General features: G+C 41.4%; 1 protein-coding gene across 11 annotated transcripts in view; it reads left to right on the top strand.

Annotated features, from left to right (window-relative positions):
* Celf2 (CUGBP Elav-like family member 2) overlaps positions 1–17,589 on the top strand; it is a 521,002-nt gene that overhangs the window by 187,826 nt on the left and 315,587 nt on the right. For 2 of the 11 annotated variants that reach the window (XM_026782960.1, XM_026782958.1), the window contains exon 1: positions 4,438–4,568. The exons of 1 other annotated variant lie outside the window; for it this stretch is intronic. In XM_026782960.1, coding sequence (XP_026638761.1) covers positions 4,462–4,568 — 107 coding nt within the window. In that variant the 5' untranslated portion in view covers positions 4,438–4,461. Of the gene's footprint in view, positions 1–4,434; positions 4,569–4,815; positions 5,071–16,764; positions 17,445–17,589 lie in introns of those variants that run through there. 8 more of the 11 variants (XM_026782961.1, XM_026782962.1, XM_026782959.1 and 5 more) reach the window with 8 other exon arrangements.

Genomic DNA, 17,589 nt, shown 5'->3' with positions numbered 1-17,589 from the left:
CATGCTTGTAAAGTGTTTCTTACTAAATTCAATTAATTCTTTCATTTGTATTTGTATGTGTGTTCTATGTGCATGTTCATTTGTATGTGTTCAGTTGTGCAGAGAACATAGGTCTACATCAAATGTCTACCTCATTTACTCTTTACATGATTTTTCGAGACACAGTCTTTCACTGAACATGAAACTCAGCAGTTGGTTAGTGTCTAGTCAGGGAGCTACAGGCATCCATATGTCTCTACTTCCTCACATGCCTGGGGCTGGTGTTACCGGTACGCACCAGTGGGCCTGGCTTGTATGTGGTCCCTAAGGATCTGAAGTCAGGTCCTCACGCTCGCAGAGAAGGTACTTTACCAGTTGAACCCTTGTCCATCTCCCCAATTTTTTATTAGATTAATTTTTTTAGTAAGAATACAAAATAATGGCTTTTTTATCCACATGTATCATTATACTTTGCTCATATTTGCTTCCTAATCATCTTTCCTTATGTCTCCTCTATATGTATGTGTATAAAAATATAGTTCCCAAGTTAAAAAACCTTAAAATTTCTTTATTTCCCCTCCCACTGTCCTCTCTTCTCTTCCTGCTAACTCCCTTAAGACTCCTCATTTCTTTCATATCAGCTCCTTTCTACTTACACGTATTTGTTTATATTGTACACATGCATGTAAATATGTATATACTGAATTCAGATTTAGCAGATGAGAGAAAACATGGAATATGTGTTTAAGTATGGCTTATTTCACTTAACAGGATGATCTCTGGTTTCGTCCATTTCCCTGCAAATAACATAATTTAATTCTCCTTTACACCTAAATAAAACTCCATTTTAAATGCATATCATACTTTCTTTATGCATCCATCTGTTGATGGACATCTATAGTAGTTCAGAGTCTTGACTATTGTGAAAAGGACAGCAATGAACATGCATGTACAAGTATTTCTGTAGTATGCAAGCTTAGAGTCCTTCTGGTGTATACCCAGTAGTAAACCTGGCAATTTTTAACATCTGAAACTTGAAGCCAAATAAATTTGGTATTCTTGGTGCTCTTGCATTTCAAGACTGTCCCTCGTTGATGTGGCTCTGAGAGGTAGGCTAGGTTTTTGGAGTGCCCCACCTTCCATCAAAGAAGGATTTTGTTCCGTAGAGACACTATATCCTTGTCACTCTTTGTATTATACAAGCCAATTGAAATGGTGCCTTTCTATTACTTTCAAAATGTAAATGTTAAAATGCAAAGACAAGGCACAGAAGGTGGAAAACAGTTGGAGTCATCAATGTGGCATGTGAAAATTTAGCTTTTGATTCTGGGGATTGTAACAGAAATAAACTCACATATAATTTACCTTTCAAAAAACTTTTAGGAAGTTCAAATTGAGAAAGATCAAGAAGTTGGCTGATTCTCAGCTTTCACCAATATTCCCACATCACAACACTTTTCTAGTTTGTCCTTTGCCAAATTTGTATTCCTAGCTAAAGTTTAATTTATGAAGTGGAAATGTCTTTTTTAATAGAAGGGACATTGAAACCATCTTTTTTTGTTGTTGTTGCTGTTCATTGTTAATTGCTGCTATAATTTTTTTCAAACAAAATTTCCCTACAAACCTAATTTAATAATCAAGACTGTTAAAATTAACTATTGTTGATGACCTAAATAATAAATTTGCCCTCAAGAGTGCTTAGTCTGTGTGGCTTTAATCTTCAATTGGAATAAAGTTTGAAATGAATTGATGTAAAACTGGTATCAGAGGAGTAGCCTTTTAACTAAGTTTTCATTAACTTATTATCTTTCCTTTCAGGCTGCTACGATCACATTAAGGAAGTGTCAGATTCGTTCCACTAAACGTTCCTTGCAGGCCGTGTCCTGCCTAGTGTGTCTAGAAGCCAAGCTCTGTGTCAGGATGCGGTAGACAGAGTTCCCAAGCTTGCTCATTATTGCATTTCTGTAGGCAAGTCACTCGCTCTCTCTGCACTTGAACCTTTTAGGTGGGACTGTAACTTTATGCCTCCTTTATCAATGTTGTGGGATGGCTAAATACAAAGAGACCTTAAAATTTAGAGACGAAGAGTGTGAAAGGCACTTTCCTGTGTTGTCATCTGTACCAACGCATGCCCAAAATGGGAGATTTTTTTTCATATTTGTGAAGAAAAGTGCATATTTTTTAAAACAAAATGATCCTTTCCCCAGTTTCATCTGTAAAAGGGGAATTAATTTACTAGCAAATATTCATAGGATCAATATTCGATAAGAGGATTCAAACTGAGGCAAAGACAGTCTACCGGATGTGTGAGGAAGAGCGGAGGTTAGTTCAGTGTACACTCGGGGTCACAAACTTCCTAAAAAGTATGCAAATATTGCAAATAGCATACATGTTCTATTCATTCATTTTATAACCCATATTCAGTACATGTAGCTGGAGTGGATCATTTAAGAGAATGGGATAAGTAGTAGCCCCTGACTTCAGTAGCGTTCGCATTATTTAGGACTCGAGACTAAAAACAAAGTGGATAGATACAAAAGAGTTAGGGATTTGTTTCAAGTCTGGTCATTACTATTACGAATCCACAATTCACTGAAATGTAGAGAGAGTTGCATGAGAAGTCATAGCAGCAGCCTGGGCCTTGTATTTTTACCCTTCCCTGTCAGACAAACTCATGCCAGATGTCCATGAAACCATTCCACTTTTATTAATATTTGCACTGGCCAAATATACCCAATTTTATCACAGGCTCTTCACATGCTTTAAAATAAATTAGTGTTCGTTGGCTCCATTTATCTACAGGGCAAAAGAGCTACAGGGAGGTCAAGAGCCTTCTGCTCCAACACGCAGCACCAGCCACAAATGAAAAAGGGTCACATGCTAGTTCCCCAAGGTCTCTCTGGTTCCAAGTTCATTTACATGGTGCTTTTCCTCCTTCAAAGGAATATGTTGGATTTCATATGTTAGGATTTCCTGGCAAGGTCATCATTTTCATATATCCACTCTGTAACTTTTATATACTGTAATGAAGCAAAGATGTGTAAAATTGAGTTGTCCTTAAGATAAGGTTCTTGTTTCAGGAACTGACCTTTGTCAAGTGGTTCGCCATGTCTGTTGATGGGTAGAAATGGTAATAGCGGTTGGCTACCCTTGCATTTATTTCCATAGCCTAACTGATACACTAAGCAGGATTGCTGTGTAGCAGAGACTAAAGATCTATCTCCTCATCTCCATGTCCCTATTGTAGACTAAGACCAAGTTAAAAGTCAGGGATCTTGTAAGATAGCGGATATATTACTTCAGGTCTTCAAAGAGGTGGCAAAACAGAGCCCACCAATATTTTTCTTCACTCTTATTCTCATTTATATTTCAAGTCTAGAATTTTACTAAGGAGGATATACTTTGGGCTGATGTCAGAGAGGAGTGGTGTTCAGGATTGACATCAGCATTTTTGACCCAGGTCTGTTTTGAAACATTCTAGGTTATTCCATACTAGCTGAGAGTGTTCTCAACTTCCAAGGTCAGTATGTATCCCCTGGAGTGATGTCTGAACTTACCCTTTGGATGACTACTTGTTCAGCCCATAGCATTGTGTCGTCTCTCTGTGTGTATTTAACTTGCCATTTGACTTGGATAATTATGCATGGAATTCTTCCTATTTCAACAATCAAAAAGGGGAATGTGTATTTCCCTGGTCAACTGTATGTGCAAAACCCTGAGAATACAGTCAATCAGAGTAGCAAATTTTCTTATTTTGGGAAAAAGTCACTTTCTTGTCTTTTGGGGATAAAACAGCTATATCTATTGACTAGGTATTCAATGCGACCAAACAATCTTTGTGTTGCCTGCTTCCTTAATGCCCGCTTCTGATGAATGAAGCTCTAATTTATAAGAACTCCGGCTTGCACAGAGTTAAAGCACTTCCGAGTCCCCCTGCCTCTGTTCTCTGCATCTAAGATCCAGGGTGGGGCTAAGGGTCTTGACCTTGTCACTCTTTCTGAGGACAAGAGAAGAGGAACAGATGAATCCAACTGTGAATGCAGTGTCCCAGAAAAAAGAGGCAAAAATCCTTCTGAGCACACTGACCTGTTCAAGTCTCAGTCCTCTGTGAAGCTTTGCTGATAGCCGATGGTGAAACTGTCAGATTGGTTTTGCTATTAAATGTCTATATAAACGAAGGCCACTGGCTTGCTTAAAATCTTTCCAGTTTTTAAGACAGTAATTAGGAGAACCAATGCCAACCAGGCTTTGAGTGCATACAAAACAAGCTCACTATAGGAGACACAGCACACTAGGGCAAAAACATGCCTAGATAACATAACTTGTCGGAGAGGATTATTTCTTCTCAGTGAGTCTGCAGGAGCCCTTTTCTCTGCTATTCAGCATTTGAGAGGAGAAGAGTGGATTGAGAGAGAGAGAGAGAGAGAGAGAGAGAGAGAGAGAGGAGAGGGGGCGCATTAGTGAATAGCGACTGTGGCATTGATGTTTGAGCGCACTTCTGAACTGGCTTTTGTTGAGACTATCAGTGTAGAAAGCATGCGCTGTCCCAAATCCGCTGTTACTATGAGAAATGAGGAGCTGCTTTTAAGGTATGTTGTTGGGTCCTTTGTTTTTAATATAGGCTTTTTTAGTTCCGAGAGCTGGTGGAAACACTAATCTTGCCCCGAATCAAGCAGCTTCCTTAGCTTAGAGGAGAAGGAGGGGGAAAAAAGAATCTAAACAGAGAGAGAGAGAGAGAGAAATGAAATTGAGACCAAGAGATTGGGGGAGAGAGGAGAGAGAGAGAGAGAGCCAGGGAGAGAAAGGAGATGGGCTGTTTTGAGGGAGTTGTATGTGTACTAGTTGCCTTTTGAAAGCAGACCATGCATCTGCTCCCTGCTGTCTGTGAGCAGCCAGTGGATGTTTTAAGGGTTCCGAATCTGGCTGTTGGTTCGTCTTTTCCTTTGCAATGTCTAAGCCTCTTTCATTATTATGCACTCTGCATGGAATAATCACCGAAAAAGGAGCTGAGGAGACTCCATATTAGACTTGCGTTCCAAATACCACTCTAATCTGGACTTAGCCACCTAAATAGTCGTCCCGTGTTATCAGGTTTGGATCACTTTATCCTGTTTGCCAAAATGTGTACCTGTTTGGAGAGCTCTGTTCTTGCATGGCGTCCTGGGTCCTCATGTGTGGGGAAGCAGATATCTGCTTCCTGCATGGGTGTTGGGGTTCTATCGTAGACCAAGAAGGCGGCACAGCTGACCTTTCGGGAAGCTGAGAGAGAATTATGATAGATTTGGCATCCTGCTTTTTAAAATGCAGTCTTTTGTTTATTTGCTCGCAGACATTGTAGCACTGAATACATCTTTGGGTCTGACAATGGGACCGGTCGAACAATGGAGCTGTCAAACTAGCTTAATGCTTGTCTGGGGCTGTTTTTTTTCCCCGTGTGTGTGTGTGTGTGTGTGTGTGTGTGTGTGTGTGTGTGTGTGTGTGTGTGTTTTCCTCAACACCTCCTTTTATCTCCTATAATCTTGTTTGTATGGACTATCATAGTGAAGAGCTTTGGGTCTGCTTATTTGTGGTTTTATGCTTTTAAAAATTTATTATCTACCATTCTCGGAGCTTTTTGCATTTTGCAGTTACGTTAGCTGGATTAAGTTAGAGATTTATGGCTTGCCTCCCTGTTAACTACAGAAAGAAAACTTATTGATTGAGAATGCTTGTAATACTGTTATCATTGTGGCAAATGCCTTGTTGATCAGACCTGCGTCTCCTGTAGCTAATGCTTAGGGTTTTAAAATGTGCCCTTTTGGGGGACTTACGGAATGTAGCACGAGAGAGAAGTTAACAGCAGTATGTTTAATGCTTAAGCAATCAGCAATCCTAGTTTTTAGTTCTCTCTTCTGCATTCACAGACAAAGAGTGTAGAAATCCAAGGACAAGTAAGAACTTTTGCCTTTATAATTTTGATCACAAAACTATTGTGTTCTGTTACTTTATTATGTTAAAGGCTTCAGTGGAATAGTGATCTCTAACTTAAGGCTTATATTCTTATAAGCTGCATTTCTGTGCAAGGCAAGTATTTCACGCCTATTCAAATGCCTTTCATTTTATAGGATGAACATTGGTTTCTAAGGTGAAAATTATGAGACTGTAGGAGAGAATATGAAAAAATCTAGTTCAAACTTCTCAAATGTCGACACCATTTTTATTACACATTAGATATAAAAAGAACAGACCATAAAATAAAAAGTAATTGATTTACATGAAAATTCTCTTCCTAAGGTTGATGTCTATGAAGAATATGTATTTAGAATATTTTAGTGCTTTGCTTAATGTACTGTTTGTGTCAGATCAATATATTAGATATATATTAGCAAATTCATAGAATAAGACTAGGGGCCTAATTTGAGAAACAAAGGGGGCATTGTTGCAATGAATAAAATTAAAAGATAAAATTGGTTTCAAATATTTCCTGGTAGATTTTGATTCAAGCTGATGATGCTCCCCATTGATAAGGATGGAGATGTATGTGCTTCTTAGCAAAACACAATTATGAAGTGCCAGTTATTCCTTACATTTGGATATGAATTTTAATTTTTTAAACTTAAGGTGAAATGTTATTAAATGCTTAATGTCGAATTATTTACATAAATGTTTTCGGTTACCCAGAATTGCCTTTGCAAGTTGAGATTTCCTGCCGGTAATATTTTCAGAGCTTAGGTACACCCAAAGCATATGTGTGCAATGTAATAATATTCTTTAAGTTGCCCATTGTGAATAGAGTGGATTTTAAAAGCATGCTTGTTATGTCCCCTTAGTTCCAAAGGGATCTGAACTGCTCCTTGCATTGGGTATACCAATAATTGCTTTTAGGATGAGCTCATAAAAGGTAATGGGTGAAGCTTCATATCCGAGGCTAACCAACTGTTACCAGCACACCCAGGTTCCGCTTTCATGGGAAAATTTCAATCTAAAGCACAGGTTGCAAATCAGTGTGTGTGTGTGTGTGTGTGTGTGTGTGTGTGTGTGGTCTGAGAGCAAAGAAGTCTCTATGCTTGCTAGATGCTTGTCAGGAATTCATTTAAATAAGGAAATCACTAGGAGACCACCACGTAGAATTTTTTTTTCTAAATTGGTAATTATTTAACTGTGATATATTCACTTACATTTCTGAGTGCTCGTGGTTAAACCAGAACCAGGGGAAATTCCACTTTCCTCCCTTCTCTGGTGCTCTGATACACTACCAGTTTCCAGAATTTGGGACCCCAAACCTCTCCCCTGCCCCACATACAATTCCAGTATCCATCATACAGAACAATGTGTTTTTCTTTATGCTGATAAAAAAAGTTATATTGTTGGGAGTTGGCAAACTTGTCTACTATTGTACCTACAAGAGTAACAGGATAATGTATCATGCTATTCACTCCATGGTCAATGATTTTTCCAGAATGGTGATCTAAACAAACATAGAAATAAATTTTAATTATAACTTCAGACCTGAAGAAAAGGAATAGGCAAAGATTCAAACTGGTAAAATAATTTCTTTCGCTGGAGAACAACAATTGCACCCCGAGCCCCTTTATGTAGAAGCCTCAGAATATTTACATAAATGTGTTCACCAGACCACAGCCCACGATCTATAACCTCCTGTGTATTAAAACTCTTTTCTTTGTAAGGATGGAACCTGATGATATTTCTTTATTGGCTCTTCTCTTTTTATGTGACTGGATAAAATTGCAATATATCCTTTGGGGGCTGGAAAAATGATGAAGAGCATTTAACTAATATTCATATCTAGAACTTTATAGCAAACTGCGAATTGTGCTTGAATACCTGGGAAGTCATTCAAAGAGTGAATCAATACTAATTATTGTAATCAGGGGGGTTAATTAGGTGAAAATGTAGCTGATGGAAAGTTCATTGCTCACAGCCCTGGAAACATCCAGGTTGATGGGAGGAGAGGTGAAATGAAAAAAGAACATGGTACATGGGGATGCTTGCTCGGTGTGGAAGTGCCAGCATGTGTAAGCGAAGACCTGACTTGATTTCTTATCATGATAGTGATTGAATTAAAAAATATCCAACCTTTGTGTAATGTAGATGTTGGAATAAAAGTTACGAACAGATACAGTTTGCCTGGCAGCACTCGGTACGGTGGCTTCTATTTATCCTTTTTCTCACCATGGCAAGTTCAAGTCCACTTGGTGACAGTGACATTCCCTTGCATTGCATCTCACAGCTTCCCCATGATTTCTTTATTTTGCTAATTCCCAAGGGACTTGGTGGCCAGGGAGAGACTCTTCTTTCTCATTTCCCAAACTACAGATTGCCTCCTTAATTGCTGGACTTGTGAGTTTTCCTGAGATAAGGTGACTTTTGTTCTGTAGAAAAGACGAGGCTGTGGTGGTATGAAATAAATTATAATTATTTTGTGGCATTTTTTTTTTCTCAGCTGACATTAGGAAGAGGCTGCCAGAGAAGGAAGATATGAAGTTTTAGCTTGTAGCCCACTCAGAGCAAAAATGAAGTCCCGGAGAGCTGGGGTGCCTTTGCAATCACATGGCACAAAACAACAAAGTTGGTGTGTGTGTGTGGTGTGTGAGTGTGTGTGAGTGTGTGTGAGTGAGTGTGTGTGTGTGAGTGTGTGTGAATGTCTGTGTGTGTGTGTCTGTGTGTGTGAGTGTGTGTGTGTGAGTGTGTGTGAATGTGTGTGTGTGTGTCTGTGTGTGTGAGTGTGTGTGTGTGAGTGTGTGTGTGTGTGTGTGTGTGTGTTGGGCTTCACTCAACTCGGAGTCTCTGCTGGTGGACTCTGGCCTGGTGAAAAGTTCAATTTGTTCCCAAATACACCTTCAGGCATCGTAGAAAGGCATTAGAAATGATCCTGTGTGGCGTGTTCATCTTTTCCACAGCTTTCCTCTTGTGACCCACGCTGGCATGTTTCCCTGTATGCTAACACTAAGTTAACAGGAAGTGACGTCTGTAGAGAGAGGATGGGCCAGAGTGACATGTATCATGAGGGCAGGTTAAGCTGCTGCTACCTTAGCACACTTCAGGTTGATCTGTCCATTGTTGGCTACACAGAATCAGGATGAATCATTGGAGTTTATGAAGCAGAACTATCAGCATACCTCCAAGAAACAGAAACAAAAAAATCAGAATTTACCTGAAAAAAAAATATTCCATTCAACAAAGTTTGTTGAGTTGCAAGGAGGAGCTTGTATACTGCTGGTACACTTGAGATTCACGCTTTTTTATGTACTTCTTGATGAAGCTCACAGTCACAATCAGTAGGAACTCTGCGTAGATGTGAGGCTGGCTTCTATCAGATTCTGAGTGAGTGGTCTCTGAATAAAGGTACTGGTAGTTTTCCACATTCTTGGAAAGCCCCAGATCTTGGTCCTAAAATAAGGGCCACAGGTCCTGTATTGTTTATCCTTCCTTTACTTTGACTGGCATCCCAGGTCCTCTTTCTTTACAAAACAGTACCCTATCTCTGCCATCTCAATTAGACTTTAGACACATCATTTAAAACCTTAACGCAGTAAGATTAAGACGGGCTTTCTCCCTTCTCCACTGCCATGTTTAGTTTCCAACGAAGATTAGGATATGAGACGTTATTATAAAAAGAATACAGTTAAGACTTATTCGCAATTACTCTTTGCCTCGCACTACATTCAGCGTTTCTGTTCTTATCACCTAATGTAATTCTCATAGATACCAACTGGTCGTTATAGTTGTTTCCATTTTAAAGATGGGAAAACGGAGAATGAGAATAGTAAGAATCACATAACTGGAGTCATCGAGGTCAGAGTGGGAAGGACTACAGGTCCAGGCCCAGAAATTTCCTTCCCTGGGCAGTGACAATTTGATATTTGCTTCTCATTTTTTTTCCCTGTTACTGTGAATGGAACCTGTGATTTGGAAGATGGGAGATAAGGGCTCTGTTACTGAACACTATCCAGCAATCTCTGCACCGCCTTTTGGTTTTCTTTGGAAACTGTATCTCACTAAGTTGACCAGGATGGCCTTGAACTCATTCTATAGCCCAGGCTGATCCTCCCAACTCAATCTGCTGAGTAGCTGGGATCACAGGTCTATGCCACCAAGCCCAATGATACTTGCCATGTTAAAAAAAAAAATAGTGGTTTATATTGTTGTTAATTATGTATATGGGTATTCTGGGTATGAGTGTGCGCATGCGAGAGAGTTGAGAGCATATGCATACGTGTGGTCATGTGTTGGATACCTGGGAGCTGGAGTTGTAGATAGTTATTAGCCACCCACACAGGGTACCGCGAACTGAACTTGGGTTCTCTACATGCTTAGTACGTGATCTTAACCACTGAGCTACCTGTCTAGCCCCAGATATTTACCATGTTAAAATCCATGTGGCAGCAGTCCCACCATACGATGTGATTGGCATGTGCATTTCATTTGCATGGATAAAACTGTTTATCAGTGGACCATCACTCAAGATCTAATCAAGACCTTGGTCACAGCTCACGGTTTCAGCTGCTCTGTTCTTCCTGAATCACATTTCCTTTAACTTACCTTCCAGTGCCAGTTTTTGGGAGAGTGTAGGATTTGTGGGCCAGAAGAAATAAAGACCATCAGTAAAGGAGAACGGATTAGGGAAATAAGGGAGGTAATTGCTTGAAAGCATTACTTCTTGGGAGTTCTCACTTGCTTACCTTAGAGTTTACAAGATCTTCATTGTACTTTTAGACAGGATCTCCATATACAGCCCATGCTGGTCCCAAACTCCATATCCTCCTGCCTCAGCCTCCCCGACACTGGATTTATAGGAGTATGCCACCACACTTGGTACTCATGAAGTCTCAGAAGAAAGTGTTCTGTGCTTCATTTGTCTTGGACTTTAATCTACACAACAGCAACTGATACGGGGTAGAACAACAGAGAATTTTAAAGCACCATGAATATCAAAAATGTCATGTTGTAGTCATAACCAATAAAACAATATACACATGGTGTTCAATAAAAGACACACTGGACCATCAAATAGCTCCACATCTCATGGGGAAAAGAGGAATGATGGTTGGAGAAGGATTGGAGACAAAATGCTCATAGGTAGAAGTTGAATTTGGCTGTGAAGGATGAGCAAGACCGAAATACAGGAGTGGCAGGAGAAGACGTCTATCTTTGTTTTTAAAACCAAGCAAAACAAGCTCTTAAGCTTAGTCACTTCTCTTCATTAATTCCCAACGTCTCATCTCACCTCCTTTCTTGCTATATTCCTCTAAAGTAGGGCAAATGTAGCTATTAGAATTAAGAGATATTTGAGAGACTTGAGGATTAGGTAGCAGCTTTACACTCGACAATAGAGATAAAGAGCCAAGACAGAGAGAAAACATACACATTATCTTCACCCCAGATAGACAGTTAGACTACTTCTGTGAAATGGCAAAATTTCCATGAAGATTTTGTGTGGTTCTGCTAAGAGAAAGAAAGAAATTTCCTCTAATAGACTTAGTAGGAATTAGCACCAAAAGCAAATTTAAATAGTCCATTTGGGATCTTCTAAAACCTCTCTTATAGAATAAAAGTGGTTCCAGATTTGAACTGTAATAGTGAGAAATTTTTCCCGATTTCAATACCTTGATATATTTTCAACCTACATGTCACTTTAAAAAAGCTCAGTTATATAATCGCTGTAATAATAATTAGGCTAACACATTATACTTATCTGAGGATCATGGCAGGCTTTGAATTGTCATCCATTCATCTCTACTAGGTAGTGATGGCCACACATAAGACAAAGGTCCAGTTGGTGAATCAGAAAATTAAATGACTTTGTTTCAATGTCCGTCAATTCTTTGACAAAATGAAATTCAAAATCCAACAGGTTTGGTCCTTAAATCTCACAATTTTTCACTCAGTCTGAAAGTACCATTTGTCCCAAAGGGTCTGATCTGTAAACACCAAATCTGATACCTTCTGATCTTAGGGGCCCAAATCTCTTTGCTGGGGATCAGGTATCACTGTGAGTAAAGTAGATTCGTGTGCTTTCTTTCATAGAAACACAACCTTTTAGTCTCTTAATCTTCATTCTTCTCCCAGTCGTATTTGCTCAGGAAAAAGAAGCCCCAGACAAGTCAGGCCAATTGTCTTTGTCATCGGACATTCTAATCTCAGATAAGATCTGCCTCAGTCAACCCCAAGCCAAAAACTTACCACATCCATTTGTCCATTTCTTTTTATTCCATGCCCACCTGTTCCTGCTCTCTCTGGGACCTTCTGTTATGCCGGCAACTGTGCTTGCCCAGCTGTTGCTGATCAGCTGTTGTACTTTGTCAAGCAGCAATTTCTCCTTTTTAAAATTTGACAACTTGGGAGAGAGTCAAATAACTTTCTGTGGATTAGGGGGAAACATTTGATGGGGTGGGGTGTTGATGGGTGGATTAGAAGGGAATAAGAAACTTCATTCTGATAAGTATAAATTTTGTTCCTCCCGCCAGGCTGGCACCAGATAAGGCCACAAGTATCATTTGACAAATCTCGGTAACTTCCAAAGGCTGCTGGAACATTCCTTCAAAGGCTACCCCCAACCCCTCCAATACCTTCTGTGTGCAAAGCTCCATGCTAGACAGGGAAGCCTTTTTTCTTCTCCCCACCCCGTCCCCAGACTTCTTCCCAATGTTCACATCTTATTTTCCTGCCTGGTGGTACACAATCTCCCATCCTCCCCCTTGTTGCCCCCGGCTGTGTCTGGAAAGGAATCCTGCTGCTCCCCATAGAGACAGCTGTTGCTACTTCAGAAATCAGCCTTGGTCAAGGCAAGTGAAATCTGATTTCTGGTACAAATAAGTAACCCTCGGCCAGTGCCTCTCTTCACTTTGGTGGCCACCCACCACCTCAGGCACAGAGCTGTAGAGGAGGGTGCAGACATTGTCTGGCTCCCATCTGAAAGGGAGAAAGAAAAAGTGAGGGGGACGCAGAAAGGAAGAGAAGGCTGAGCAGGAAAAAGATTAAAGGCTGTAGGAGTGGAGTCATGGAGAAAGGAGAAAAGGCAAAGGGCAGGTTAGTTGGGGAAATGAGGCGATGGCTGAGCTCTGGGTCTGAAAGACCCCGGATATTAGCATTCTCTGCCCTTGGAATGGAGGTCCCTGACAACTCTGGAGGGGCATCTCATTTCCCAGTGCCAAGGTAGGTATGCAAAGAAGCAGCCTCCACTGAAGGGCCTCTTCAGAAGGAAGAAAAATTCACCCTGCTGTACTTTGGCTCTATTGAAAACAAACTGAAACAATAACAAGAAGATTGCAACATGTCAGTAGAAACTGTTCTCCAAGAAGACAGGCTATTTAATATTCCCTTAAAAACATAAAACAACTGCTTGATCACTACTTTATCCGCATGGGTGTTTAATTTTACCTCTCTAGTGTAGACATGTGTTAAGGATGCACTTAGTATGGGGAGAACAGGCTCAATAGCTTTAGATTCATGATTACGGATAAGTTTATTAAGTGATAAACTTTATGGAGCAAACCTATCTTTATAATGTATTGCTTAAGTACTTGTTTAGAGTTGTTTGAAACCTTTCTTTTTAAGGCATTGTTTATTTTTCGTAAGTTGCTATCGAAACTGGAATGAGACAAAAATAAATACATGCCCACAAAGCGAGATACTCTCTCAGGTACTTAAAATTCATGTGGATTTCAAGTTTATTGCTTGGAAATGATGGGGGGAAAAATCTCATAATAGGGCCTGCATTTCTTGCTCCAAGCGGCTCTGAGTGCATTTGGGCTTGTTGTTTTGTTTTTAAAACTGAAGCAACTATGCTAATAAAATTTGAATTCAAGAGTGTGATAGGGAAAAGATGTTTTGGCCTTTGGTTTGTACTGAGTAGCCAGTGGTGAGGGCCGTGAAGAAAAGCTTTTATAAATGGGGCATTTGGAGTCCGGGGAACAATACTAACACATCTTTGTTAATTGCGGATGGCTAGTGTGTTTTGAAAGGTACAATTATGGGGGGAGTAAAGAGTAGGAGGGATAACAGATAGAAATTTGTCTTATACAACGTTATCTGCAGAAGAAGAAAATAAACTCCTTTCATTATGAACACGAATCATGGCCTGCCAGACGACAGTTTTCAAATCGCCGTCTACATTTTGCTAAAGAACATTGAAAGATCCAGTCAGTGGAATGTATTCTGGTTCATTGAGTAGAGTGGCAGGAAGAGGGGTCTTCCATTTAAGCCATGTGCAAGGCGTTTATTAGCACCCGGCTTTATTGAGACTTGTTTTTAACACTAGTGATAATTCAGCGCTCAGACAATGGCCATTGGACACAACGGCCTGGGATGCTGAGGAGGGGAAGGGGAGCTGAACCAGCACAGTGCACTGCTTTGCCTTGGACAGCCTCATATAAAATGAGGTCATTCAGAAACTTTCCCTTGAAGTGCTTCCAATTCTTGAATTGCCTTTTGTTTGGGAAATGAATAGCAAGTTGATTAAAAAAAGGAGACAATTAGGGGAGGTGGGGGGATGGGGTAGAGAAGAGCTTAAGGTTTTGTTCCAACGGAGCTAAAACTACGAAGAAACTTCATTGTTCCTGCTTGCCTGGTCCCCAGGGATGTCTGCACAAGGTGGTTCGCGTCCTCAAGAGAGACCTTGCTAATGTCCTCGTCCCCTTTCACTGCTCTTGATAAGATCCTTGGCTTTAAAATCCCTCTTCATTGAACCCAAGCGTTCAATTGTGGCCCAGTGAAGCTGTCTGCCAGTTAATTTTAACTGCCACACATGATACCTGATGGCTCACTGCTGTGGGGAAATTTAAAAAAGATCCTTGTTGAGTCCCTTTTTTTTTCCCTACCAAAGCAGTAAAATGAAAAATTGAAGCTTTTTATCAAGAGCCATTTGGTTGAGTTTTATTTTTTATGTTAAGTTGATTTTCAGAAGTGGACAGCATGCATGTGATGTGATCACAGAAACTGAATAGACACGAGAAATAAAAGCTGTCATTGGGAGACTTCCACATCACCTGTCAGGTGGGGGAGTGAGCACAGTTTGCTTCCCGGTGGCTTCTCCATCAGGTGCCTATGCAATCACACCATTGTTTGTGTATCTGCCAACCAGGGTGTTTAAACTCAGCTGCACTCCGCAAGCTTTTCTTGGTTCACATCAGCATATTCCATGTCGTGTAGTTTTCTTTTATTTTTGACCCTGGTTTTGCTTCTAACTTCAAATGGCCAAAGCAACCGTGCTTTGAAAGGCATGCTACACTGTAGTTGTTAAATAAGGCAATAACCTATGCACTTGTAATTCTCTCCCTATGACCTACTTACATCCTACTTCACCCTCCTTATATATGATTAAAAGCTGCTTTGAATCCACTATTGCCTCAAGGGATTTGAGGCTAGAATTTAACAAACTGCTGAGAAGGCTTAAGTCAGTAAGAGGGCTTCCCCACAGCTTCGCCTCACTAATTCACACGCAATTAAAGAGAAAATAAATATTTTAGAAGTGTATATGTTATGAAGCCATTTCTACCTTATGGAATATAGGTATACAAGGGGCTTTATTCTGTAGCTGATTTGCAAACAGTTTTTCTTTCAGTGTGGTTGTGTGTTGTTTTGAAGGTTGGCTCTGTTTGATCTGTCTTAAATTTGCTATACAGTCAGCCCATTGCATGCATCCAGGGTTTTGCAAAGAGTATATAATAGGAGATTCAGAATTGTCAAGATTTGTCTTCGGTTATAGAGCTAACTACTTCAGTAAGATAATTTCAAAAGTAGCTGCCAATAGCGTGGTAAGGAACAAAAACACATTGGGGAAAAAGCTTGGGTATGGTTTTGTTCTAGTGATTCATTTTTGATACAAGTGTCTGTCAATTCATTATAAACTGGGACCTGGCTCCTCCAGAAAGGCAGTATTTAAAAATGAAAGTTAATCAAGTCTTCCATTTGAACTACCCTGCAGTTAGGGGGCTAAAAGCCAGATAGGCTGTTCAGCTGAAGAAGGAATCAGTTAAGTTTGGTTATGTGGATTTAACTGAATAGCACGGGCCTGTTACTCCATAATGCTCACCAACCCATCTGCATTTAAAACCGACACATAACTGTTTTGTCTTATAATCTCCAAGGAGAGTTCCCAATGTCAGGCAAGAAAGTGGTGAGGAAAAATTACATCCTTTCTTTATATTGTGTCTGATAGTCTAACTATTGTTCTCTTAGTTTAACTATTTGACTACCATAATCCAGGCATGCCTTGATTTGTGTGAAAAAAAAAGCAAACCAATGCCTTAGTACAATCCTCTGGTTGTCTTTAGAATAGCAACAGCATAGGGTGGAAATAAGAATCAAACAAAACCATGAAAGATGCATACTATGCTTATATTATTATGTATATATGCCTATGTGTACACATATACTTAGTGTATACATATGCATTACCTCAACGTTTAAGACATGCCATTTGGAAATGAAATATAAGTTATCACCATGAAAAGTAAACTATAAAGTTTCTAGTGTGCAATTTATGAGGTTGACTTAGAACATGAAATCAAACATACACGTGTCTACACTGTGAAAAGTTTGTTTTAACCCAAATAACCAAACAACCAAACGAGGACAGTACGCCGCCTTATAAACTACTTTTCTTGAAAACTTTTGCTAAGCATCTATTTATTTGCCGCTTTTCTCTCCATTCCTCGGAGAATATCTTCCCACAAATCACAGCATTGGTTTTTAATGTTTGTGTTAAATAATAGGAAAACACCAATTTGGAGATTCGCCCTTTTAAAAAATTTTCGATTTATGACCGTTTCTCATCTTAAGACTCCTTTATTTCTCGGTGTTTTAGGGCATACTGAAGGCAGCACCTTTGTCCTCAAATGTTACTCGGGCCACCTCTCCGAGTTACTTTGCTCCGAGCTAATATAGAAGCCCGTCCCAGGGGCTGCTGGCCAGCCTCACCCCGAGGGGTACGGGGGTCACTCGCGGGGACTGTGTCCCGCCGCTTCGCACTCCGAGAGGCCGTGGGAACCGGGCGCCGGTTCTGGGCAGGGCGGCCCCAGTCGGCGGGCGCCCCGGGGTTGGTGGGGCCGTGCGCAGAGGCCGGGGCGCCGGGGCTGGCCGGGCGGGCCCGCAGGGGTTAAGCGTGGAGCGGCCGCCCCGGGAGCTCCGCCCCCGCCCGCCGCACCTGGCGCTCGGCAACCAGGCCGCCCCGGCGCTGGCTGGCGGAGAGGATTGGTGGAGCGCGCGAGGGAGAGAATGTGACAAGTGCCCGCTTCGGCGGCCGCCCGGGGAGGCCGCGCGCACCTGTCCCTGCCTGTCTCGCGCCGCCCGCCCGCCCGTCCGCCCGTCCGCCCGCGGCCGCTCGGACGCGCGCACAGCCCCCCGCCGCTGCCCGCCGCCGCCGCCGCCACCGCCGCGTGCGCTGAGAACATGACTTCTGCCTTCAAGCTGGATTTCCTCCCGGACATGATGGTCGAGGGCCGCCTGCTCGTGGCTGACAGAATGTGAGTGGCCGAGGGCCGAGTGGCCGAGCGGGGCGTCGTCTCCTCAGAGGCAGCGGCCGCCTCCCTGGGCGTCTGCTCTTCCGAGGACGCGGCCGGGACGGCGCAGGGCCGAGCGGGGCGAGCGGGGCGAGCGGGGTGAGCGGGG

Source organism: Microtus ochrogaster, chromosome 16 (genome assembly GCF_000317375.1).
Source record: "Microtus ochrogaster isolate Prairie Vole_2 chromosome 16, MicOch1.0, whole genome shotgun sequence".
Classification (NCBI taxonomy): domain Eukaryota; kingdom Metazoa; phylum Chordata; class Mammalia; order Rodentia; family Cricetidae; genus Microtus; species Microtus ochrogaster.
This window is presented reverse-complemented; position numbering and strand designations above follow the sequence as displayed.